This window comes from Nomascus leucogenys, chromosome 15, assembly GCF_006542625.1.
Source record: "Nomascus leucogenys isolate Asia chromosome 15, Asia_NLE_v1, whole genome shotgun sequence".
NCBI lineage: Eukaryota > Metazoa > Chordata > Mammalia > Primates > Hylobatidae > Nomascus > Nomascus leucogenys.
Genome location: NC_044395.1, coordinates 87045393 through 87072751, shown reverse-complemented (window position 1 = coordinate 87072751; position 27359 = coordinate 87045393). Strand labels below are relative to the sequence as shown.

General features: G+C 37.3%; 1 protein-coding gene across 1 annotated transcript in view; it reads left to right on the top strand.

Moving 5' to 3' along the window:
- Positions 1-24681, top strand: part of SLC5A12 (solute carrier family 5 member 12) — a 52478-nt gene extending 27797 nt beyond the window's left edge. The window contains exons 9-15 of the mRNA XM_030829114.1: positions 1646-1758; positions 7724-7791; positions 11682-11768; positions 14389-14555; positions 16692-16795; positions 21964-22091; positions 24242-24681. Coding sequence (XP_030684974.1) covers positions 1646-1758; positions 7724-7791; positions 11682-11768; positions 14389-14555; positions 16692-16795; positions 21964-22091; positions 24242-24391 — 817 coding nt within the window. The 3' untranslated portion in view covers positions 24392-24681. The remainder of the gene's footprint in view (positions 1-1645; positions 1759-7723; positions 7792-11681; positions 11769-14388; positions 14556-16691; positions 16796-21963; positions 22092-24241) is intronic.
- The last annotated feature ends 2678 nt before the right edge of the window (positions 24682-27359 follow it).

The following is a 27359-nucleotide window of genomic DNA, read 5'->3' as shown; positions in this document are numbered from 1 at the left end:
GAGACTGTGGGGATAGAGAAAGGAAAAGACAGGAGTAGGGATAGAAAGGGGAGATAGTGGCTGAGAGGTAGGGGAAAAAAATATTTCCACTATCTTGTAGCAGCCTTAGAATCTGAAAATTGTCATATGGATACATCTGACTACCAAAGCAACCCTGCAGAGGTTCTACAAACCTTACCCTTCTGGGCCAAATTCAACTTTCTGCTCCCTCCCACCCAAAGGATTCAAAGACTAACCTTGATGTTGGAAACTTTCACAAGATGCATATTGAGACAAAGATTTTGGGAGCATAAAAAGTCCTTTTATTTAATCTCCTTCTCTCCTTATTTAACTTTTATGGAGCTCCAGATAGAAGAGGAGTCTGGCAGGGATCACATATCATGTTTTGATTCTTAGGAAAGTAAGAATAGTACCCCCAAAGCACTTAGTTTTCAGATGTGGGTCTTGGACAGTTTTTACTTCTGGTATATATATCACTTAGAGAAGTCATAGCTATATCTTGTTCTCAAGTGAGCACTGGAGGATAACAGAATAATTTTTAATGAATATCAATGGAAAACTTACAAATTGCTAGACATCTTTTGTTCATTGGCCTGTTTCTTTTCCAGAATTTTTTTTTCATAGTTGTGATTTTGAATTGAATATGTTATCTATTCCACTAGCTAAAATATTCCGGGTCTGTATGAGGAATTGAAGAAGGTCTCATTTTATTCTGTAAAGAAAACCCCAACGTTCAGGTGCTGTGTCACCTAAGAAAGTTTTAGGTCCAATAAGATTGAGCTCTGATTGGAAAGTGAGAGAGAGAATATCAGAGGTTTTATGCAGTTTCGATTTGTGGCTACTTCCCAGTCTTACCTCTTGCCACTTTCTCTTTTACTGTTACAATATCATTCTAGCAACTCTGATAGCTTTAGGTTGTTGAATGTAACAGCTCCTTTTTATGTTGAGACATCTATATGTAATTTTTCCTTCATCCTACAACATCTTTTTCCCACTTTGCATGGATTTTCCCAGTGCCTGTCACTTCCTAAGGAAAAGGTTTCCAAACTACATATCAGTTTAGGTCTCTATATGTTCTTATAGCATCTTGCTATTTTCCTTCACAACTACAAGCAAGTAAATAATTGGCTGTTAAATGTTTGTGTCCCAGTTATATTGCAAGATCTATGTCTTTCTGGTTCACCATTGTATGCTTGATACCCAGAATGAATAAAAGGATGTATAAATAAATGAATGAATAATTAATGAGTGGCAGGCTGTACTGATTCCTGGGTTAGAGTAGTCACTACTTTCTGCCTCCACTCCAACCTGAACACACACATAGACACACACACACACATTTCCTCTGGTGTTGCCTGCTAGTTCATTTAACCTCTTGTTAAGGGGAATTAGTGGGTGTTAGATTATGAAAGCCTAGCTTCTTCACTGTAGTTCATGGAAAAATTTTGAGAGCAATAGCATGGAAAAAGATTTGAAAGATGAGTAAAGAGGCCATAAAGTTCCCATGGAGTCTCAGAAGATAGAGATATGTCTGCATCTGTTTTTTCTAGAGCCCTGCCTTATCTATCTGCCCTGGACAAGAGGGCAGGCTGGTAGCTCCGCCCTATATAGCTTAGACCATGTTCTCACTTTTCTTTCCTTATAGCACCGTGGCTGCCAGCATCAATGCCTTGGCAACAGTGACCTTTGAGGATTTTGTCAAGAGCTGTTTTCCTCATCTCTCCGACAAGCTGAGCACCTGGATCAGTAAAGGCTTATGTAGGTACAGCTGGTGGACCTTCTATTCCGTATCATGAAATGTACATGTGGTAGATGTCAAAATCCTGCATGTGCTATTCAGGACACACTTATAAACACAAATGCACAGTGAGATATGTGAAGAATCCCACATATAGATTCTTACACTTCCAAAGATCCAGCAGAGTATCAGGAAAGAATGACTAGCTAGTTTACCTTAACTGACTTTATTTTCAGATACTCTTCTATACTTACCCTACACTCTAGACAAAGCTTATCCAACCCACAGCCTGTGGGCCACATGTGGCCCAGGATGGCTTTGAATGCAGCCCAACACAAATTCGTAAATTTTCTTAAAACATTCTGGAATTTTTTTGTAATTTTTAAAATCTTATCAGCTATCATTAGTGTTTGTGTATTTTATATGTACTCCAAGGCAACTCCTTCTTTCAATGTGGTCCAGGGAGGCCAAACGATTGGATGCCCCTGCAGACTAACCACATCAATCTCTCTTGATTACACTCTGTGATGGTCATATTAGTCTCTCTACATGGGAAGATGTTGTGTTCACTATGGCCAGTCACTTGGACAAAGAAAAGCGAAATTCTTTTCTGAAGAATTGTTCCTTATTACCAAACTCCCAGTAACCCCCTCAAAGAATAATTGCTCCTTGCTTAATCATGCAATTGCATATTATGTTTATAATCACTTCAGCAGTTATCAGAGATAATTGCAGTTTCACAAGGTTTACTTTTAAAAGTGTAAACAAATTATGTATTTACTTACTAATAGAAAATATAGGTAATTTGGGAAAATTTATGTACACTGTTAAATAAAATTATATCTATCTAATTTTGTTCCTGGTTGTTTTTCCCTGACATACTTGTGACATACACAATAACATATCATGTTATTATGTATTTTTTAAAAACATAGCATTTGAATGATTATACAGTATTCTATCAAATGGCTTATTTGCTTAATTTTATGTTATTGTTACTTTTTAAAATTTTTTTCATTTTATTTTAATACTGTGACAAAAAAAAAAACATGTACATAAACCTTTGACTGCATCTGTAATGTTTTTCCTTAACACAAACTACTAAAAGAAAATTACCAGGTGAAATAATACAAATTCATTGATATTTCTTGGTAAATATTATGAAATCTGGTTCTAATAGGATTGAATCAATAATTATGTGTGGCAGCAGTGAGTGTTGATATATTTTTTTGTGTGCATAATATTAGTATTTTTTAAAATTGCCCAAGTTAGTGGACAAAATGGCATCAGATTTTTGCTTTAATTTATATCTTTTGATATATAGAGCATTATTTTTCAGATAGTAATGATTTGTGTATTTTTGTAAAAAATTATTTTTGCTTTCTGTATATTTGTTGATGGGACATTGGAAATTTTATTGTTTGCAAAATCTCTTTATATACAGAGGAAATAAGTCCTCTGTCTACTGTAGAATGTCTCCCAGCTTAATTGTTTTTAAACATATTTTCATGTACAGAACATTTTAATTTTATTTTTGATCAAATATATCATTTATTATTTTACCATTTCTTTATGCTTATAAATTTCTTACATTAAAAACATGTTTATTTATATTTCCTTTAGATCGTAAGTACTTTTATATTTTATATTCAGTACATCTAAATTATTTATTTGATTTATAATTTAAGATAATGAACTAAATTGTTTGTCTTTTTTTTTTTTTTTTTTTTGAGACGGAGTTTCACTCTTGTTGTTGGCCAGGATGGAGTACAATGGCGTAATCTTGGCTCATTGCAACCTCCGCCTCCTGGGTTCCTGCCTCAGCCTCTGGAGTAGCTGTGATTACAGGCATGCGCCACCATGCCTGGCTAATTTTTTTTTTTTTTTTTAGTAGAGATGGGGTTTCTCCATGTTGGTCAGGCTGGTCTCAAAGTCCCGACCTCAGGTGATCCCCTGGCCTTGGCCTCCCAAAGTGCTGGGATTACAGGTGTGAGCCACCGCGCCAGGCCACTAAATTGTTTCTCTTATATAGTTCACTTTCCCAGCATTATTTTTTAAATATTCCTCAGTTTTAAAAATATTTTCATTAATAAAATATATAATATAAAGGTTTTTCATCTATAAGAATGTTTAATATTGTATACTTATTTTCCTTAATTACAAGACTGAACCATCTTGTTTTATATTATAGCCTTGCAGCATTTTATTTAAATGTCTGATAGAACAATTTTCATTTTTCTTCCAGTTTAAAAATTAAAAATGTTTCCATTATAATTTTTACAAAAAAATTTCGGCTATTCATTACTATTTATTCTTTTAAATTAACTTTAAGGTTTACTACCTGGAACCTATCTGAATCCACCACCACCACTCCCCATCCCATGGGATTGCATTAAACCTGATAATGTATTTGGGAATAACTGATATCTTTGTAAGCCTTCCACCTGGCAATAGCATTTACTTTTTTCTATTTAATTGTGTTGTATTTTGTATTTTATGTGTTAAGTATACTCACATCTTCCTCTTTCAACTCCTCTTCCTCCCCTTTGCTCTCTTAACAATAATGATTTTAATTATGCTATTGTGTTATGTTCCTTACATTATAATAATTAAATTATATGGCCAAGTTTTAAAACTTTATTGTGATCTCTCATATACACATTGCCTAGATTCTCCATTAATATTTTCTTATACTTGCTTTTTCATGTATCCATCCAGTTGTCTATCCATCCATTAATCCATCATATTTTTGATACATTTGAAAGTAAATTGTGGACCTCTGCACACTTCCCCCAAATTATTGTAACATGCACATTGTTAATGATAATTCACTATTTGTTTCAAGTTTTTTTAAATGTAAAAAAAGTTCACCTATAATGAAATGGACAAATATTAAATATACCTTTCTTGAGTACCGACAAATGCATACACCTGTGTAACCAAACCACTTATCAAGATATATGACCTTCACCCTGGAAAGTTCTCCTATGCCTTCTCTAGTCATTCTTTTCTCCCACTCACCCTCCGGAGGCAACTACTGTTCCAATTTTTTTCCACCATAGATTAGTTTTACCTCTTCTAGAATTTTATATAAATGGGATCACACAATTGCACTTTTTTTTTTCTTTTTGTGAGACAGAGTTTCACTCGTTACCCAGGCTGGAATGCAGTGGTGTGGTATCTCGGCTCACTGCCACCTCTGCCTCCTGGGTTCAAGCGATTCTCCTGCCTCAGCCTGCGGAGTAGCTGAGACCACAGGCGCATGCCACGATACCTGGCTAAATTTTGTAGTTTTTTAGTAGAGACGGGGTTTCACCATGTTGGCCAGGCTGGTCTCAAACTCCTGACCTCAGCTGATCCGCCTGCCTCGGCCTCCCGAAGTGCTGGGATTACAGGCATGAGCCACTGCACCCAGCCTGCACTTTTGTGTGTGTGTGTGTGTAACGTCCTTCTTACGGCATAAAGTTTTTGAGAATACATGATGTTTTGTGTGTGTTCATAGTTTATTCTTTTTTATTGCTCTTAGTATGCCACATATGGATATACCACAGATCTTTTTTTAACATCTGTGTCTATTGATGGGCCTGGGCTGTTTTTGTTTGAGGTCATTATGACTAAAACTGCTATGAATACTCTTGCACAAGTCTTTTTGTGTATGTGTTTCTATTTCTCTTTGATAAATAACTAGGCATGAAATTGCTTAGTCAACTGTCGTCATTTTAATTTCCTTGTAGTTTTTCCTTATCACACTCGGATCCATCTTCATCTAAACTTATTGGTGTTACATCCTGTCTTCCTGTTCTTTTCATCTTATTTGTTTTCTCTTGACTTGTATGTCGTGGCTTCATTGAGTCTGTATATCCTTGCAGCATATTAAGACTGCCAAAGTTTTAAACTCCTTTTTTCTGGTTCCTAAAGTGAATTAATTGCAGAAAGAACACTATTTATTTTAGTTTTTAGGTTAATATATTCATTCCCATTTTTTGCAACATTTTGTCATGTATTCTATATTTCCTTTCTTTTTTTACTTGTGTTTGAACAAGAAGAGAGGAATGTTGACCACATGTTTGCTAACTGGGTAGTTGAATTGCCTTGATTCTGCCCACTCTCTGAGTTAGAGCTGATAGCAAGTAGATGGGCACTGCTGCCAGTATAATTCCTGATTTCTCGCAGATATTCATGGATACTCCGGATTGAGGTAGAAGTTTCACCTATGCCTGTGTTTTGTTGTCTGAGCCTCTGAGCTGATGCTGCATTGGGAAAATCCATAGCATTTTCTGCAACTGTGGAGCATTCGCTCCCTCTACTGCTTTGTTTGTGGGAGATATTCCAGATGTCTATGAAATTCTCACAAATTTCTCCTAAACTTCCTGCCTGGCAGGTTGCTGTTGGTTGCAATCTGGTGGAAGGATAAAGATTTTGCGGGGAGGACTGAATCAATTCTCTAGTCAGCACAAAAAAAGAACTTATGAATTGAGGGATGGCTGCCTAGAATCTCATTTGAATAGGTAACCATTGGTCCAGTAAGAGGGCAGTCAGAAGGAGAGAAAAAACATGTCTTTGTTCTGTTCTTCAGGCATATAGGGCTCTCCTTTTTCATGAAGCAATACAAAGTCAGGGCAGACATTGTTTTCTGTAGTCTATCTATCTAATAGTTTAATAGTAGTCTATCTATCTAATAGTAGCCTATCTATAATAGATAGTTGGAACACTTTTGGAATTTTAGCAAGTGCTTATTGATCAGTCTTGAAGTTTCCTTATTTTTGTGTGTCTTATTGAGAAGTTGGAAAAGATAGCCTCAAAGGTTGCTAGCCTGATTTCATTTTAAGAGTGGGTTCCTCATAAGAAATATCATGTAATGACTCTGAAATAAAATAATAAAAATGATAAATACATAGTACTTGCTGCATACCAGGCACTGTTCTTGGGTATACGCATATATTTGTTGGATTAATTTGCAAGCAGTTTCTTCCTAGAATGAAAGCTGCTAGAGACAGGAATCACATTCTAACTTTATGACACTGGCATCTGGTGCAGTGTCTAATCTATGGTCGGTATTCAATAAGATTGAATTAATAGTCATGTTGGAAACTGGGTTGGATATACAGCTGACAGAGAATGCTCAAAAAGAATCAACACAATAGTTTTCTTTCCATTTCTGACACTGTGTCTCCATCTCTGTCCATCTGCTACTTTTTGCCTATCTTTCTCTCTATTGTTTTGTTTATGTGTTATTATTGGAATTCAGTGTACTTTTGAGATTATTTTTCAACAAAGATGTATAAAAACAATGGCTTTTTAAAAGATGGTTTAGAAGAAGATATTATTTTTAAAAGATGACTAAAATATATATGCTGATTCATTTAGTGAGCTTTCATGATACCAGAAGACCACCATACTCTGAAGTCCTTTTGGTGATATGGAAACAAATAAATCATTATGTAATGTAACTAAGGACCATAAGGATAATATAAAAAAAAAAACACCAAAGGGAAAAATCTGAAAAACTTTCCAGATGTGCGAAACCTGTTAGGTAGAATGTGTAGACATTATTTAACCATTGATAAGATGAAAAACTACTGGAGACCTGGAATTAGTAGCTTCTTTTTCAGCTCCTTGCTGGAGGGTGGTTGCCCAGGAATTAATTTCCACTAATTTTGCCTAGATTAGTCTGGACCTCTCCTACATTTTCATGTTGTTTCCACGTAACAGATTTCTTCTAGAAGCTTAGAAGGATAACCTTTGAGGCTGGATAGCAGTTCATTCCGCCTGATGAGGAAGCAGGTCATTGAAACTTTTCCTTGGTAAAGAGACTTCCTAAATGCCTCTCTTGGGGTTGATGATGGCTGAATGGGGAGGATGGTCCTCGCTGAGATCCCTTTGCAAAGGGCTTGGATCAGAGACAGTTCTGAGTGGGGGCTCAAGGCATCCCTTGAAGTCAGGAACCCCTCAGGAAATTATGATTGTAATTTTCCTTTCTTTCAGGTCTCTTATTTGGCGTGATGTGTACCTCTATGGCTGTAGCTGCATCTGTCATGGGAGGTGTTGTGCAGGTAACGAAAGAAGGAAAAGACACATTTGGTTTCGCTGAAACTTCCCCCCACTCTCTTCTAATGTCTTGCCTCTTCCTCCAAGATCCAAAGGCTGATGTTTAATGATACCAGCTCCAAATTAAAAATAAATGTAAAATACATGTAAAATCAATTCTCTAGTCAGCACAAAAAAAGAAGAACTTATCTTTTCAGAAAGAGAAATCACTTTCAGAAGGAGAAACGATTAAAACTAGTAATGGGATAGTGAGATAAAATTAGAAACTCTTAAAAATTCAGATCTGAGAATTTATTATCCTGATATAAAAGTAGTGATAAAAATAGTAAAACCAATAATAATTAACATTTATGTAACACTTACTATGTTCTGGGCAGAGTCCTAGATGTATTATTTCATTTAATCTTCATCATTTCTCTTAAAGGTAGTATAATTAATGCACTAATTTTCCAGATGAAGGAACTAAGAAGTAATTGTTTCAAAGTTACATAATTAAAGAGTGGTAGAACTGGGATATCTACTCACCTCCACCTATCATCCAAGCTGAATTCACAACTCCCAATTCCATAAAATATCAGTGCTAAAAGGAACATCATGGATAATCTGTTTCAACATCTTCATTTTGCAGGTGATTACAGGAAAAAAAGTGCAAATAACCTGTTCAAGTTCTCACAGTTAGTGGAAAAACTAGGTTTATGACTCAAGTCTCCTGAGCCACCCATCCCCATTCCTCATGTTACCCAACTCACAAAGCAGCATCAGATAAGCACATATTCAGATTCTAGTCCAATTCTCTCAGTCCCCTTGTGTCTTTGTGGGTTTTTTTTTTTTTTTTTTTTTTTTTTTTTTTTGAGACAGAGTCTCAGTCTGTCACCCAGGCTGGATTACAGTAGTGCGATTTTGGTTCACTGCAACCTCTGCCTCCCGGGTTCAAGCAATTCTCCTGCCTCAGCCTCCCCAATAGCTGGGATTACAGGTGCCCAGTTAATTTTTGTAGTTTTAGTAGAGATGGAGTTTCACCATATTTGCCAGACTGGTCTTGAACTTCTGACCTCAAGAGATCCACCAGCCTCGGCCTCCCAGAGTGCTGGGATTACAGATGTGAGCCACCACGCCTGGCCTTTTGCAATCTGAACATCATTTAGAGTTTCTTATCATGGCATAAGTTTTCAATAAATGTTTTTCAAATGAAGATATGAGTCACAGTAAGTGAATAGTAATCATTAATGTTTATAGAAGGCCTTCCAGTTCCCAGAACAGTGTAACTTACTTGATCCCTCCAATGACTACTTAGATACGTTCCATTATTTCCATTTTAAGATTCAGAGAACAAATCTGGGAGAGCTAAGTGATGGAATAATTCACCTGTCTACACAAAAGAACTTGTGGGACATGGCATCCTTTCTAATAGGCCATTAACATACTGTTTCGTCACAGATGCTTTGTAATCCCTTCATAATGTTTGAAGCACTCTGATATATACCCATCTACACAGCAGAAGTGGCAAGGTGGTGAGGTTTGTCTTTAGTGATCTCAGGCACTTATTTTAGGTTTATTTTCCTATTCATGGAACCTATATTTCCAAGTTGCTTCTGATGTCTTGTGCCCCACAATCAGTATTTACTCTTAAGAAAGTATCATCATGTCCAACTGGTGATGATTTGAGTCACTAAATTGTTTTCTTCCAGAGATATTTACATCGTGAGCTCCCCTGCAATTGAAGTATGAGGGGCTCCAGATAGGCAAGGACTCCTCCAAAGACGGTGGAAAACAATTCTTGTAGTGAGGAGAAGTTGTGAGTGATGCCCTCATCTGCCTGCCTTAGTTCAGATGAGTATCCTGCGCCCACCTCCTTGATTGATTAAGATGTGTGCCATGCAGTTTAAGAGATGTTGATAGGCAAGAAATGAAAACCCTGACCTCTCCTTTCCTAGGAGAGGTATTTGTCTCTAAGGTGGTCCACTCATTTCTCTGAACACATCTGACTTTGACAGGCAAAAAAAGGCAACTGTAATTCCCTTATTTAATTTCCCAAACACCCTTGCTAAATTGAATTTAATGGCACAACATTCATATTCAGAATTTACATATGGGAAGAAGATAAGAACCCAGGTACTATTGGGATGAGATATAGAGCCTGGTTTAATTTAATTTCATGTTTCTGAAACCACCCCGTAATGGTATGTGTTTATGGGCGGTGCTGAGGCTGACAGTGGGAGCAGCTTAAGTCCCTTAAACAAAGACCTTTTCAATGTTTTAGTTAAAGACTTTAGAAAATATGTTGTGGAAAGCCTCATCCTGTGACATGCTCCAAGAAATAAAATTTCCACAGTCAAAAGACTTTGGAGCACACTGCACACTACATTCCACTCCCCAAAATCCACATGATACAGGGGCATATTGAAGTCTCCGAAAAATAAATCTGTTTCACTTGAAACATGTGACCACAGAACCACAATGGGGTGGAGAATAGAGGGGCAGGAGGTGCTGGGGTCAAATAGCAGCAAGGAAGATCAGTTAGTGATTTGCCCAGCTCCCTTTGAGAAAGGTCATTCTATCCAATATGCTGCTGTCCTAATGATTATCAGCTAATTCTGCTAAGAGCTGTTAATGACTTTTAGGCGCATTTTAATTTCAACTTGAGAAAAAACTTTCTAGATATCACAACAGTTCAGCAAACAAATGGCATGCCTCAGGGATCAGAGCTCACTAATAGAGCAGGTTAGAGCAGTAATAAAAAGATAGTAATAGTGGTAGTCAACATTTTGGTGCCCTTATGTGCTCCATAGTCTTCACTCATTATTCTGTGCTTTTTCTTGGATTCCACATTGAACTACTCACCAAACCCCATGTCCCCCCCATGGGAAGCAAGTATTAGCCTACCCACGTGACATGTGAGGAAGCTAAGGCATAGCAAGGTAAAATATCCTGCCCAAGCCCCAAAGGCAATCCTAACCCCAATGCACAAAGCTATTGTCCTGTACTTGCAGGAATGGCTTAGAAGGGATTTGGGCATTGGGGAGGAGGCTGAATTACATGAGCTATAAGTCTTCCTCTAATTAAACATGCTTAATATTAATAAAAGCAAAGTAAAAATTAAAATTAGTTTGCTTTTGTACACTACAGAAATATACATAGTTTTAAATCCAGGAACTCTTGAATTCCTTCCCCACTGCCTTTTTTTTTTTTTTTTTTTTAATGTGAAGGCCTTTTTGTTCTGAGGCATGATAGCTAGTGACTTTTGTAAGAGATCATCAAATATTTTTCCCACAGGGAAGATAAAATTACCTTTACTAACTTATTGACTCTCCTACGTAATCACTAGTAAATTAGCTTTCAAATTCAGCAACCCTAGAAACTGTGAATTAATGCTATCGTCAGCGGAGGAAATGCCAAGAATATTAACTTAAGTATTGATGCTGGGTAAGAAGGAAGGCTTTACCCTCATCTGCCTCCATTTTGTCAAGAATATATCTGAGGCATTGACTTCTTTGAAATTAATCTGGAAAAAATAATCATGCATTGCAACCCATCTTTCTGGAAAAAAGAACTTGCATTACAGCTAGAGGTGATTTGAAGTCCCCTTGGTTCTATGACCTTATATTTCTTATAGAGAAAGAAGACTGAAGTTCAATGAGTTTCAGCTTGAACTTCAAACTAAATTCAGGTTACCTGCCTTTCTACTATACAAACACACACACAGACACATACACATAAATACAGTGCTTATCATTCAGCCCAGAATTGAGAAATGACTTATAGAAAGCACATAATTAATAAATGGCACAGTCAGGACTAGGACCCAATTTTATCCCAGGTCCAAGAGAAGTATGATGCCAGGAAGTCACAGATGCCCTTGAGTAGGGGGTTCATCTGGTCTGCCTTTGTTCCACAGGCTTCCCTCAGCATTCACGGCATGTGTGGAGGACCGATGCTGGGCTTATTCTCCCTGGGAATCGTGTTCCCTTTTGTGAACTGGAAGGTAAGGATCCCACAGCCCTCTTCACAATTCCCAGTCAAAACTGGGCCCAGCCATTTTCTTTTTCCTCTTACCCCTGTTTAGAAAAGCTATCTGTCTTAGCCAGGAAAAGAATCCATAGTAGAATTAAACAGAGCTTGAGTCTACCTATCTCTGACTTCAGTGACATCTTTCTGGGAACAGAAATGAAAGAAGAGCAGAGGTAGTTATGAACTGCCACATATCCTGACATCAAAGCTGACTCTTTAAGGTTAAATTAAGTCTTCTCTAAATTAAAGGCCCACAACATCAACGGTAAAATAGATACTGAATTCAAGAATAGTTTTGTTGAAACACAATTTTGAAAATTCGTATTTACAAATGTAAATCTCCTTGTTTTCTGTGTATAATTACCTAGATTTATAACTAACTTTATTAAATTAATTAACTAATTTATGTAGGGGAGAAGGGACGAACTTGGGTTCTGACAGCCGGATCTTCATTTTGCTGCTCTGACAAGCTAATAGTATGTCTTCAAGTAAATGTTGGTTGAATAACTATGTATTGAGTATAAATCAAAATGAATAATTATTTGGAAAAATAATATAACAATATTTTTAAAACATTTATAATAGCAGGATTTTCTCAGTCTAACAAAATTGCCATTTTTCAATTATTGCCATGTGCACACTTACATGCCTGTATTTTGAGAAAGTCTTTTGATTCCAGAAAGCTTGGCTTTACACTTATTTATGTATATACTATAGGATATTCCATAAAGTCTGCGTCAGATAGTATACTTGATTAGGTCTCTGTGGCTACCTGACCCTTATTGACCTTTCTTCTAGACAAATCTTGTGGGGCTAGGTAAAGAGATTGATGGGTAGTGAGCATTTGGGTCTTTGCAGCACTTCCCAAGCAGTCTTAATCACTTGTCTGATATTGGGGTTGACAAGAATATTATGTCTTGGGGGAGATAATGTGAGGGAAGACAATATCCTAGCCACAAAAATATGAGCTAACTACATAAGATTTTAGTGCACTGTTAACATTGATTTATTATCTATGTTAGTACATTGTAGTTTTTTTCTATTTGGTCAGGAAAACCACCTTGATTTCTCTTACTGAAATCACCTTGTCATTTTGGGCAGCCATTGGGGCCCTCACTTACCCTGCACCAGCCTCTAAGACGTGGCCTTTGCCTAGATATTTACTAAAGTATAGTAAATATTATAAATTTGTGTCACCTCTCCCCTCATCAATGGCCATGGCTGATCCTACTAACCAATTATGGCTCTCCTTCCCATAGAATGTGGCTACAACTTCAGAAACTGTCTCAACATGGCTCTCCAGCTAGCTATTATAGATCAACCAGGGTTAGCCCTCCAGTTGAAATCCATTTGCCACTTACTGGTAGGCCAGGGGTGAGCAAACGATATGCCTCAAGCCAAATCTAGCTGGCCTCCTGTGTTTGGTATAGCTTCAAGCTAAAAATGGTTTTGACATTTTTTAAATGATTGGGAAAAAAGTCAAAAGAAGAATAATATTTTGTGGCACAAACATATTACATAAAATTCCAATTTCAGTGACCATAAATAAAATTTTACTAAAACACAGCCAGGCTTTTCTGTTTGGGTATTGTCTATAGTTGCTTATATGCCATAAGAGAAGAACTGATTTGTTGTGACAGATACTGCATGGCTTACAAAACCTAAAACATTTATTGTCTGACTGTTATATTAGAAATTTTCAGACCACTTGTTTAGACCAAGGCACAAGTATTCAAATCACACACACTGATTAACTTTCTTCAAACAATAATGGAGAAAGTATTCTGGAACTCTTACCAAGGTCTCTTCTATTTTTTTCTGATTAACTAGAGAAGCCAACAGGTTTCTTTTCTCTGACTCAGAAGGCTCAGCTTCCTAGCAGTGACCAGAAACATCAGATTACATTCTCTAGTGATCCTAATCTCTGCTAGATTGTTCTGCCTCCTCTACAAGAAAAGTGATTCTTTGACTTTTCACTATTTATCAAGAAATATAAACCTTAAATGACAAGACTATTAAATGCACTTGCTAGTATTCATACTAAAAAAAACCCAGAACTAGGGAGTCAGGGGACTCTACTGGTTACTTAGGAAGAGAGATAGGAGTAATAATTTCTGTATAAAAGCTGTCAATAACAAAAAATGACCTGCACATGGATACATATGTAACAAACCTGCACATTGTGCACATGTGCCCTAAAACCTAAAGTATAATAATAAAATAAAATAAAATGACCTAGTATTTGAAGTTTTCCTTAACTTCTGAAAGTCTTCTAATGAGAATTGAGGTTTCAGCAGCTTTTTAAGTAGTAAGAGAAAGAAACCCAAAGGAGAAAAACAATTATTGCTAGAAATCTAAATATAATGATCACCATGAAATTATCTGGTGTCTTCCTTTAAAGAACAAGTCACTCCTTAATAAACTGCATTATGGGAGTTGAGGTGAAGGCAGTTTGAGCAGAGTGTTTCCAAAACATGTGGCCAAGATTTGCTGTGGAAAGCCAGAATCTCTAAGGCATAGAACTCCTCATCTCATTATTCTTTCCATAGACAGCTTTGTCAAATTTCCCATTAACTTTTTCCTTCTTCATCCAGGGTGCACTAGGAGGTCTTCTTACTGGAATCACCTTGTCGTTTTGGGTGGCCATTGGGGCCTTCATTTACCCTGCACCAGCCTCTAAGACATGGCCTTTGCCTCTATCAACAGACCAATGTATCAAATCAAATGTGACAGCAACAGGGCCTCCAGTACTATCCAGCAGGTATGCTGACTTTAAAGATGGTGCTAAGTCCCAGAGAGTGGGTCGCCTGGTAAGAGGGAGGTGCACTCTTCAGAGATAAGTACGATGAGACACAACTTTTTCTCTTATGAGACTCACTCTGGGAAGTACCCAGCACTGAAGAGTGCCACGCAGGGCTGCAGCTTTCTGCAGATGTCCATTCCTCTGTATTCAGACGTACAAAAACCAATTTGGTGAAAGAGTTAATGGGAGATATGAGTACAAAACAGAAAAAATAGTGGAGGGCTGAAAGACAGGTGACTGGGTATGAGGAACATGGTGTCCTCAAAGAATAAAACTGAGTAGAAGAAGTTTGTGAGCAATCAGGATAATGCTTATGGGCAAGCTGAGTTAGGAGCACTGCTATGAACCTATGGCTTCTAAACCAAACAATATGAACACAGGGTTTAACAAAGGATTTCCCTTTCTACTTCTGGCTGGGGTAAGTGATCAAAAATATCAAAATACATCAGATAATATGGTGTAGACAGAAGATTGTGGACTTTGAAATCTGAAATACCTGGGTTTGGATTTTGGTTTTACCATTTATTCCCTCTGTATCTTTGGACAAGTTAGTAAGTTGTAACTTCTTGAATTCTCAGAGCCCTTGACTGAAAAATGAGGAAATACATATATATGAATATATATACATATATATATATAAAGTAGCACTACACATGACTTTAATAAATGTTCACTCTCACATTCTAATTGTAAGTAAGAGCAAGTCTAGAAAATATAGGATTTGTGTTATTTGTGTATTCTCAAAACTACTTCATTTTTAGTAGCCCTTTTCTGATTATCATCAATACCTCCCTGTACTGGCTCATTCCCTCTGAGTCCAGGCTTCTCAAACTGGCCAGATAATGTGGCAAACTGCATTTATGAGAGTCTCTCTTGGTCCAGCATATCTTCTCCTCTCCTTTGTCCTTGTCAATCTTGAGGCTAGTCTTGTCATTACAAAGTCCAGAAAAGTGAAATGATCTTATTTGTATTTTTGATTCCCTCCATTTTTCTATCTTCTTTTCCTTTCTAATACAACCCATTCTATCCAAGCGTCATTAGATTTATTTTTTCTGAAGCACCTTTCTGAACTCATTACTACCACATGGAGATGACTTCAGTGATTCATGTGCTTATGGAATAAAACACAACCTTTTTATCCTGGAGCTAAATATCTACCAAACTTAAAACTTTCCTGTGGCTTTAATATTATTAACTATTGTTTTCCTTCTACTCTGAATTCTGTCTCTTCTCTTCTACCTATGCTTATCCCAGTCTGTCCTATGTTTGCGTCCTTAAGCTATTCGCTTTACAGGATGTATTTTAGTGTTCATTTCCACTCTCCTAAAATCTATTTATCTTTCAAGAGCCATATTAGTGTCCCCCGTTCCTCCATAAAATTCATTTTGACTCAGGTTCCAAATGGGCCCTCCATTATTTTGCTTCCATTTGCCTTTGAGTTTCATTTTCTTTCCATACATTTTGTATCAAATAATTTCAACCTATTTATGGTTCCCCATAAACCATGTTGACTCTTCTCTCCTGCCTATACTTACTGTATTCTCATCTTGGAATGCTAATTCCTGGCCCTGACTACCCTCTTTGCTTGATTAACTACTAATTATTCTTTCAAAATGAGCTGAGGTATCATCTCCCACATTGCTCTGAAGTTGATACTACTCTGAAGGCTGCCATAATCTTTTACACCTTTTCTACTGAGGCAAAACCAATCCATTTTATGACTGTCTATTAGCTCCTATATCTAGGCTTTGTGACTGTCTCATCTTTATATCACTAATGCCTGTCACAATTACTAGCACTAAATCGGGGCTTAATAAATGTCTGAAGAATAAATAATACAAATGAAGTGAAAGACACAATCCTCATTGTAATACTTATGATTCAGTATCAACATTGTTATATTTGTAATTCAGGAATGAATTGGATTGGGTGGAATACAAAGCACATCTTCTCTAAATATAATTTTTTAAAAGACAAAAAGTTATTATTTAGGCTTTTGAGATGCCAGGCCCTAAAATGAATCCTGAGCAGTCCTCTACATCACTGTGGGTCTTTAGAATGCACGGAATTGGTGACATGTGCTGTTCTCCACAGACCTGCAATAGCTGATACCTGGTACTCAATCTCCTACCTTTACTACAGTGCAGTGGGCTGCCTAGGATGCATTGCTGCTGGAGTAATCATCAGCCTCATAACAGGTTGGTTATAATTCCTCCCTTTGGGACTAAAGAAGATATGGGCTCATGCATGCATTGGTGGACTGGCTGGCTCTCTTATTGGTTTGAATTCAAGTTTCCCACAAAAACCCTTCTTCCCACAGAGATGTCTACTCTCTCAAAGCTGACATACAAAGGCACCCTTCATTATTATATATCTGATTATTAATATATAAAACATATATTCACGGGAGGCTGAGGCAGGAGAATCGCTTGAACCCGGAAGGTGGAGGTTGCAGTGAGCTGAGATGGTGCCATTGCACTCCAGCTTGGGGGACAGAGCAAGGCTCTGTCTCACAAAACAAAAAAACCCAACCAAACAAAAAAACATATATTCAAACATTTCCCATATATTATAAAAAAATAAGATGCTTTGACACAAACCCCCCAGAGGCCTGAGTATGAAAAACCCTCTGTAATATAACAATCAGTAAATAAGGTTAAATATTCAGAGTGGTTCTTTTCCCCTCATCTCAGTAAGAGACAGGGTTTTTGTCATCACAATCTTACTATCTCATGAAGTCAGCCTTTGCTAACTTACTAGAAAAGCAAAACACTGTTGTTTTTGCCTGTGTTGTCCTTTGGAGGCTGCTCCTCTAGGGTCGTGGAGTTCTCTGCAGTGAGCAGCTTCACTGTAAGCCATTTTTAGCAAAGTGTCTACCATCCATACTTGCCCTTTTGATGTATTAATGTCCTTTTTGTTTCAAAGCCCATGAGGGATTGGTAGTGGTGAGAGTGTGAGAGATAATGGGGTGGCATAAGTTCACTGTACTCTTGTCCCTCCACCTCCTTGGAGTATGTATTTTAGCTAAAAAAATTTTAAGGTATTCTACTTTTCCATGACTATTATATACCAATGAACAATGGCCAACGTTCTGACTCAACACAAAACCTGAATGGCAACATTTCTGGTGACTGTGTATCAGAAATGTTATGTGCAAGCTCCAATGCCCTATTGTTCTGTGCATGATGTCACTAGCCTTTCACTGAAATTTAAGAAGATCTTGGCTATGATAAAGAATAGACTATAAATCTTGTAACCTCAGTCTTTTACATAATAACAACTCTCTCAATGTCTTTATGTAAATGGTTTCAGGCAAAAGATTGTTTATTCATTTTGTTTAGATTTTGCCTTAGTACCCTGACATCTGTGACTCCTTCCTTGATGCTAGTGGGATATACCTAGACATTTCAGTTTAGTGATCGGTCACCACTAAGAAGACAGCCAAGATTTCAGCTGCCTGAACATTTCCTTCTAAAGCAGGAAATGTGTACACATGAAATCCAGTGGTTTGCCAGTCTATATTTTCCATGTGTGCACCAGAATTAGCATGCTCTTATGTTGATGCAGCAGCACTTATATTAAATTTGATTGAAAATTCTTACACATTTTCAGCGTGAATAACTCTTCCGGTATTAATTCCTATGTTTTCTTTTTCTCCAAATGAGCCAGGTCTTAGTCAAATGCCCTTAAGGCCAAAAGCGAACACTCTAACAAAGTCTAATTATGCCTTCAAACATTTGGAAAAATTTTTGAACATGACCATCAGATGTTCTTGCCTCCTGGTGCCTGTCTTCCAAATGAGGCCTTAGGTCTCATTTGGAATGATACTCTCAGGTCTGCTCACTAAGAGGCTTTAACAAATCTTCTCTAATACCCACTGAATCTTTTAAAAAGTCTTACAATGTTTAAATGTAGAATAGGGTCAGTAAGGAAGGACAGAGGCCTTTTGTGGGCCTGTTCTCCTTGTGTCATATTTTGTCTTGGTCTTGTTTGGTCTTAATGGGTGATGTCTTCAATTATACTTCTTCCAGATAAAATACGGCACCTCGAAGATATGCTGTTTATGTTACTCATACATGTTGACACATAGAATCATGTCTGTGTTGATTAGCAACTCCAGGAAGTTTATATCATTAATCATTTTGTGCATCAGCTGCTGAAAGATCTTGGCCTAAGATACACTTTAAATTCTTCATTATTACTGATAAAATTCTGCTGGATGGCTGAAAGTTATTTTTTCATTTTTCCATTTTAGATATGTGAAATGAAAATATCATTTCCTAAATCAAGAACAAATACCATTGTTGGTGTATCAAGTGGCCAAAACATCCCATTATGAGGACAGTATATAGAGATTGATGCTACTCTGTTTGTCAGTGTACAGTAGTTTATATTTATCTGAATCTTACTATATTTTTCTCATTTACCATAAAGCTGCATGTCTCAGATATAAAGTCTTTAGTTATCAGTCTATTATTTTATATTTTAGATTATGTTTCGGTACACCAAGGTTAAATCTGGCCTACTACCTGTTTTCTTTTTTTTTTTTTTTTTCGTTTTCTAGAAACAGAGCTTGCCCATTAATTTGCTTTTAACTATGGTTGATTTCACTCTACAAAGGCAGAGTTGAGTAGTGGCAAAAAAGATCCTCTGGTTAGCAATGCCTAAAATATTTACAATCTATCTCTTAACATAAAAACTCAAAAAAAAGTAATCTTTGTATTAGATAATTAATCTCATCAGAGAAATTTACTGGACTAGTTTATAAATTGTCAGGAATTGTGCAGCTCTGTATAATGATGAGAGATAGATCAAAAATATTCTAGCTTTCAGTTTGCTGTGGTGAAATCTGATACCATTCTAATTTCTGATTCTTGTATGTAATCTACCTTATTTCAGTCTCTCTCTCCTCTTTGTCACACACACACAGAGATACATACACACACACACGCACACAGATACACACACACTCATGCCATTCTTTCTGTTGCAAGTTTATAGACCGTCTCTTTATTCCTAGGTTTCTGAAATTTTATGCCCTTTCCACTCCTAATCTGATTTTCCTAACTTCCAACTTAAGCCTATATCTTATACTCAGGTCTTCTGCTGAGAGTTTTGGGGCTTGTGCCCAGTACAGGGACCATGTGGGGAATGGATTCTAGGTTGCATCCTGCTCATGGAGTCAGTACCTTGGCATAGAGTTGCTTCTGCTGAGAGGAAGGGGAACTTTCCTCAAAACCACCCCAGGTTACTATACATCTAGTGACATTTCCTCTACAAGCATGAACTTTCTTTTCTGTAGGATAAACCCGCTTGTCTACAGGATATGATCTTATCCCTTTTGACCTTCTCCTTTCTCACCTAATACGTCTACAGTCCTGTAGTCACTGGACGAACTTGGTTTCAACCAATTTTCTCAACAGTCTACTGATGCTCAATCCCCAAGGTCCTGCTCATGAAAGAGATGATAAATCCATGATTGAAGGCAAACACAGAGCTTCTGATTTGAGAATTTGAGTTTCATTTTCATTTTTAACTTTCCTACCTGTGACAATTATAGCCCTATACTTTGCTTTACCATCTACTATCTCTCAAAGGCAATATTATCTTTTTCTAGAAGAAAACAGAATCTAGATCCATATGAAGCAAAGAGTCCTGTCCTTCTTAGCAAATCTCAGGACTTGCTCTTAAGAGACAATAGATCTACATCATTTGTTGGAGGGTTTGATACTTTTGTGGTTCATCAGAGACAAAACTCTTCTCTGTTTGAAACCCTGGAAATGGCTTTGTCCCAAATTAAATTATTCTGATTCAGAGATGCCCTTGGATAGAAGTTTGAGGTTTTACAACCCCTCCGCTGCCACTCACACATACGCACACATTAAGGCAAATGGAGCGTTACAGAGTGTGAGATCACATATGTTTAACTAAACGTATACTTCATTTATTAGCTCGTAGAAAAGTTCACCATTTCCTCATCCATCAAATGAGAATAACAATACTTACCTATTTATAGGGATTAGTGATAATCTATGTAAAATGTTCCCAGTATGTAGAATACACTGACTAATTGATAAATATTATTATCAACACTAGTAGAATTCTATGTGGTCAAGTGTCTTTCGACAGGGTGAGGTAATGCCAGGGAATAGATTGTTTAAACCTCAATTTAGATTTTTAAAACTTTACATTTTTGGCCAGGCACAGTGGCTAACGTCTATAATCACAGCACTTTGGGAGGCTGAGGTGGGCAGATCAACTGAGGTCAGGAGTTTGTGACCAGCCGGGCCAACATGGTGAAACCCCATCTCTACAAAAAAAAAATGCAAAAAATTAGCCAGGCATGGTAGTTCGTGCCTGTAGTCCCAGCTACTCCAGAGGCTGAGGCAGGAGAATCACTTGAACCCGGGAGGCGGAGGTTGCAGTGAGCCGAGATCACACCACTGCATTCCAGCATCGGCAATAGCGTGAGACTCTGTCTCATACAAAAAACAAACAATCTACATTTTTTTTTTTTCATCTCTAGAAAGCAGTTTGAGAAAAAGTTTGTGGATGGTCACAGTATCTGGCACTTAAAAGAAATTTGATCAACGGTGTAACCACTACTCCACTCCTCCCTCTAGGGATCTTTACACTACACTGACTATGGGACTAATAACTATCCTTGAATGATATTGGGTATTAGTGAATAGTCTTTATGACTTAAAATTTGCATAAGTTCTGGGAGGAGCAAAATCACTGGCCTTTACATCTTGGTTTGAATATCAATTTGACTCTTGTTTCACAGCAGGATTTGAAGAAATAGGACGTTGAACAGGTATGTTTCAAGGAAGGGAAAAGGAGGGTGTGAGGCATGAGGAGGTGTGAGGAATGCTTAAAGTACCTGGGAAGAACATGAGGGTATTGCTTGTTCAGGATGTTAGGGTGAAAGAAAAGAAGGAACAATAAAAATACTTTTTCTAATTTTACAAATACTGACTTAGATGATCTCAAATATTAATATATCTGGTTTGGCTAAAAAGTCAAGAGCTTTTTTAAAGGAAGAAATTGCATAATTACTGCTATCCCCTCTGTTGGCCAAAGAGGGTTACTAGTAGAGTTTTCTATAATAGATATTTAAAAATAAATAGGTTGTCTCTGTTTAACTCTACAGTCACGAGTCTAACTGACCTGACAATTTGTTGATGTTTAAAAACAAACTCCTACCCCTTTCAGCAGTTAACCAATTTCTGTTTATTAACCACTAAGTCTTGTTTTCACTCTTATTCTAAAAAGTAACCTACTTTTCAAGTTGACAATGTTTAAATCTGTAAAGGAAGACCTGGAGGCCTGCAACCATCTAATCTATTTGTTATTTTGTTAATAGGTCGCCAAAGAGGTGAGGATATTCAACCACTGTTAATTAGACCAGTTTGTAATTTATTTTGCTTTTGGTCTAAGAAGTACAAAACACTATGCTGGTGCGGAGTTCAGCATGACAGTGGGACAGAGCAGGTGAGCTGATGTTTGAGCTTCTAAAAATGTGTATGGACTGAAAGGGATTCCTGGTTTTGCCCATTTAAACCGGCTGCAAAGATGCACTGGAAAGGGAAGACAGTGAATGTGAGAACTTGAAAGAATTTGAGTTTCAACTTCAGAGTTACCTCAGCTAATCAGCTTTTAAGCACATAAATATGTTGAGAGGTAAAAGTGCCTTGGAGCTGAATTACTGGCATTGCAGGTAGTCAGTTTTCAAAGTTTGTTTTAACCCCTGTGAAGGCGAATTCTAGGAAAATATAAAAGTGAGTAATAGAAAAGGAACAAATTGAAGGCACATTCTCCTATAATAGTTCAAAGCATGGACTTTAGCATCAGACAGTCCTGGGATTAATCCTGGTTCCATGTCCTACATTCCTTGGGTAAATTATTTAACTCCTCAACTCCAGCTTTTCTGATCTGAAAACTGGGTGGGTAAGGGGGGTATTATACAAAGCAACATGGACACAAGCATTTCCAGTTCTATGGGATATAAACGTAAAGCAAGGTCATGGTGGGAATGTACAGGCAAAGACGCAGCAAGAAGCACTTAACTCTCTAACTCCCCAGCTCTCTTTATTCTGGGAAAAAGAAGTGTGTTTAAATCAGGCAGTACTAGAGACACTGCCCAAGTTCTATTCAGGTTTCATCAGCCAAAGACCACCAGAAAGAGCCTGTAGTTAGACAAAATTGGACTTACTGACTTGATGCAGCAAGGTGGGGTACTTCAGAGGAATCGGGGAATGCCACCCTCAACAAGAGGGAGGAAGAACATGTCTTTTGTAAGGTTTGGGTTCCCACTGAATGATTCTTAAAGGGGTCTATGGGAAGCAGAAAATGACCACAAAGCTATCTGGGGCAGCATTGGTAAGAGTGCATGGTCACTCAAAGAGTTGTTACGGCATTTGATGACTGCCAGACCTTGGGAGCAGCTGACCTTATCAGTGTCTGTCTTCCCAGCTTGATTAAGGGCAGGAGTGTTTTTTTTTGTTGTTGTGTTTTTCTTTTTAGTTTAAACTTATATTCACTTTTAGTCCCAGACATTTTATCCTTTTACGATTTTAGGAGAGAGAAGCCTAACCCATATCGCGGCAAATATTTTTGAGTTGTCCATTGCTCTCCTCTCCAGAAAACAGCAGAATAGCATGTATATCACCTAAAGCTGAGTTTATTACTTATGGCAGGAGGCAAGAGCACCACGTTTACAGAGAGGCTCAGAATACAGAAGTTAGGTGCAGACATTTATAGAATTCTGAGCTTAAGTGACTTAAGGTCGATCTTTCAATTCAGGGTTCTTATTGGAACTGGGCAAAACTGTGATGTGAGAATTTAAAATTGGAAAACATAGCCAGGTGAGGGTCCTAAAGTCAGTTTTGATAATTGAACAGTGGCTTGATAAGCAAGGAGTTTGCTTCACTGAAAAATCTATACTTTTGAGAAAAGGGCTGTTTACCCAGATGAGCAATTTATTTCGCTGAGACGGCAGCTGGTTAAGCAGTCTATTGTTTGTATAAATGAATTTTGAGGAAGTTCTAGAAGCAAGGGATCAAGTTATTTATTGGTTTGCAGACTCAGGAAGATAGAATTTCCTGGAATAAATAATAAACTTAATTAATGCAGGCAGCCAGCTTCTGTTCTCAAGGCTAAGTTGAAAGGGAGGGGACACTCCTTGTGTCACTATTGGGCTCCTTTGCCAAAAAATAATGTTGAGCAGCATCCAGGGGAGTTTGTGTATAGGTGTCCCTGTTATTATCAGCAGACTCTCCTATTCCCAGGTAGGAAGGGGGCCATCCCCATATGAGATACAGGTATGTTTCTCCTTTAAGGTAATACTACTACCTCACAGGATTGCTGGGTTAAATGAGAGGTGTATAAATTTCTTCATGCAACACGAGACATACTGTAAATGCTCAATAAGTTGTTCTTTTTGCTGTTATTATCATTACAAATAGTACCTTACATGGATTATCAAAGTTATCAATTAGAAAATATATTAGGTCAGAGTTGTTTATGCTTCTTTTGTACGTATATATAATTTTTTGAAGCCAAAGCCTAAACAAGATTCTCTCAGGTTAATTTGGAGTACATCAAGGCTATCTTGCTAATATGTGTCTTTCTATTTCCCTCAGGAAAACCTTGAGAATGGCAGTGTCTGGAAACAGGGGGCTGAATCTGTCTTACAGAACGGACTCAGGAGAGAAAGCCTGGTACATGTTCCAGGCTATGATCCCAAGGACAAAAGCTACAACAATATGGCATTTGAGATTACCCATTTCTAAGGCAATACCTGTATGAATGCACACACACACACAAATGCACAATATGCACACACACACACACACACACACAAACTCCACATACTTCTTGCCTATTTTTTAGTAGATATGTATAGTTGCCATTGCTAGAAGACAGGGATGTCTGGTGCCTATTTGTACTTATTTATAACTACATGCAAAATGACTGTTTCTCAGGATATTCTTTGAAAGACTCCAACTTTCATAGAGAAAAACCAGCCTGCTCCAAATGTCCTTGACTACTTCCTTCTTGAATAAATTAGGACTGGATTTCATTACCATTCAAGAAATCAAAGTCTTTTTGCTTGGTGTCATGTTACACTTCAGGTTTTTCGTTTTAGTAGTTTTTTAACCATCAAACTATCTTGGAGTTTAGAGGCAGAACGGGAAACAGGAATATGCATATTTAACACTTTTCTGCCACGAGAGATAAAAGAGAGGAATGACATCCACCCCCGACCTCATACCTGACATACATGTAGACATATTTTATGCCACCCATCTCCCATCCTGTAGCTACAATTGGCATACAACTACTATTAACATCCCTTCACCACCACTATTAGGTCCTCTTCCAGTCATTCCAGTCATTAGCTGTCCTGACTAAACATTAAAAAAAAATTCAGCTAAATACAGAAGAAGATGGTATGTCTGGCTAGTGGGAGCGATTATAACTAAAAACTTTGCTCCTTTTGTGCTGTCCATGCAGTATTTCTTCTTCCTCTCTATCACTTTACAATGAAAAATTGCCTCAGGGCTCAATAAGAAGTCTGGAGCCTTTTTCCAGGGCCAAGTAAAGAGAAAAGGAATGTCCTATAGAAGGTTGTTAGGATAGAATTTGGTAAAAGAACGTTGCAAATAGTGTAACAGACCATAGGAGATTTCACCAGCAATAGGGTTCTTCTTTGGACAAAATACATTGTCCACAAGACTTGTACTCTGCGCATTCAACTCATGTGAGCAAGCTCAACTCACTCCACCTGGGTTAGGTAACAGAAGTGGAGAACTTCATAGTTCGTGTCTAGAAAATAATGTTTAAAGTTCTGGAGAATGAGGGTATTGCCAATTAAAAGGCGAGTTGACAAATGAAGGAGCAGTGAAAGATTTTTGGAGGAAGTGAAGAAGTGAAATTCTGAAAAGGTAAAAGAAAGAACCAGTATGTCACAGGCGCCAAGTCAGAGGACAGATAATAAGAAACAAAGATGTCAGATATTTATTTGGGTGGCCAGATAAGAGCAAAAGGCCTAGAAACAGTGTGTTAGCAAAGTAAGAATGGTCCAAATAGGCAAGGATAAGGAACTCCAAAGGTTGTCTTTAAATATTTCTCAAAAGAGAAAGCCTTGAAAGAAGCATACAATAGAGAAAAAATAAATTACCAATATTTATTATTAGAAAAGATAGAAAGACAAATTATTGGAGGAATTAAAACAGACAAACTGGAGTTTATAAAACAGAGCCCAATCCTTGCCTTCTCTCCCTCCACTCAAATAGAAAAGGAGAATGGAGAAAGAGAAAGAAGGTATTAGGCTACAGTTTATAAGAGAGATGAGAAAAAAATACATTTGGGAATAGAGGGAAAGGGTTAAAGGGGGCACATTTGGAGAAATATCTGAAAATGAGAAGGAGCAGAATTTTTGGAATCATTTTTTAAAGTCTGGCAATGCTAATTAAGCTGCTGATCTAAGGATTTGCAAATTGAGAGGTGCAATTATTTTCCAAATGATTTGTGACACTCTTATTAATTAGAATATATATTTTGTGAATATTGAAATCTGAGCCAAAACTAGTTGGCTTTATTAATATCTTAGGGAAAGAAGAGAGAAAGAAAGAGGGAGAAAGAAAGAATGAAAGGAAGAGGGAGAGAGAGACAGAAAGAATAAAAAGAAAACAAACAGCAATTCTGAGGATGAGAATAAATTAATGGTAGGTATTATATATGCATGTACATATATATACATGTGTACACATATATACGTAAATATGATTTGGAATACATCAGGATTGTGAACTTCCACTTGGGATAGCATAAAAGCAAAATATACCATACAATTTTTCATTTTACTCCAAGTTTTACTCACAAATTTTCCTAAAGACATTTCACTAGGTCAGTACATTTCCAAGAAAGTTTTAAAAACGTTTCTTCTTTTACAGTCTCTAATTATCTTACCTGGAGTGTTATCAAAATGTCATACAACTGGAAAATGCAATTATTATTATAAAAATATCTCTGCCTTCTCTTGTGTAATGAAATTTATGGCATTAGGAGATGACATTTCAAGAGATTTTAGAGGTCAATGTAGAGACTCCCCCCATTCTTCTTAATTGAACAAACATGCACAAATCTAGGGTTTCAGGTAGACAGCAGATGGGAATCTACAGGAAACTGTCTTCCATAGTGTATGAAAACCATGTTTGTTGTGTGGTGAAGCAAAAGGGAACTATGAAGTGCACAGTCAATAGATTCAGCTAGTGAGTCCCAGCACTCCTCTCAGGCCCTCCCTAGGATTAGCAGCCCAGAGTCATGCCAAGGCCACTGGTGCAGTACAAAGACAGTTCAGTGACAAGTTCCATCCATACCATGGAAGAGGGTTAAACTTGTGGCTGTTTTTGCCACAGCATGACCAGAGACATTCTCAATAAATGGCTCTAGGAATGATGAGTTTTAGAGGGGCCTAAAATGTTCCAAACTTGATATTCACCACTGTACCTTTAAAGCACAACCACAGATACTGGTAAAAATGGAACAGAATTACCTCAATGCCTCTTTAACTCATTCTGAATGAATTCATTTTGATGACAGACATTTTTTGTCACCATTTGGAATAAGAACTACAACAGCTTATGATTGAGGTGAGGAACTGGAGTCAAGTGGCTTAGGTTCAAACACAAGTTCTGACACAAATCTAGGTAATTTTGGGCAATACTTTTAAAATCTTAGTTTATTCACCAATTA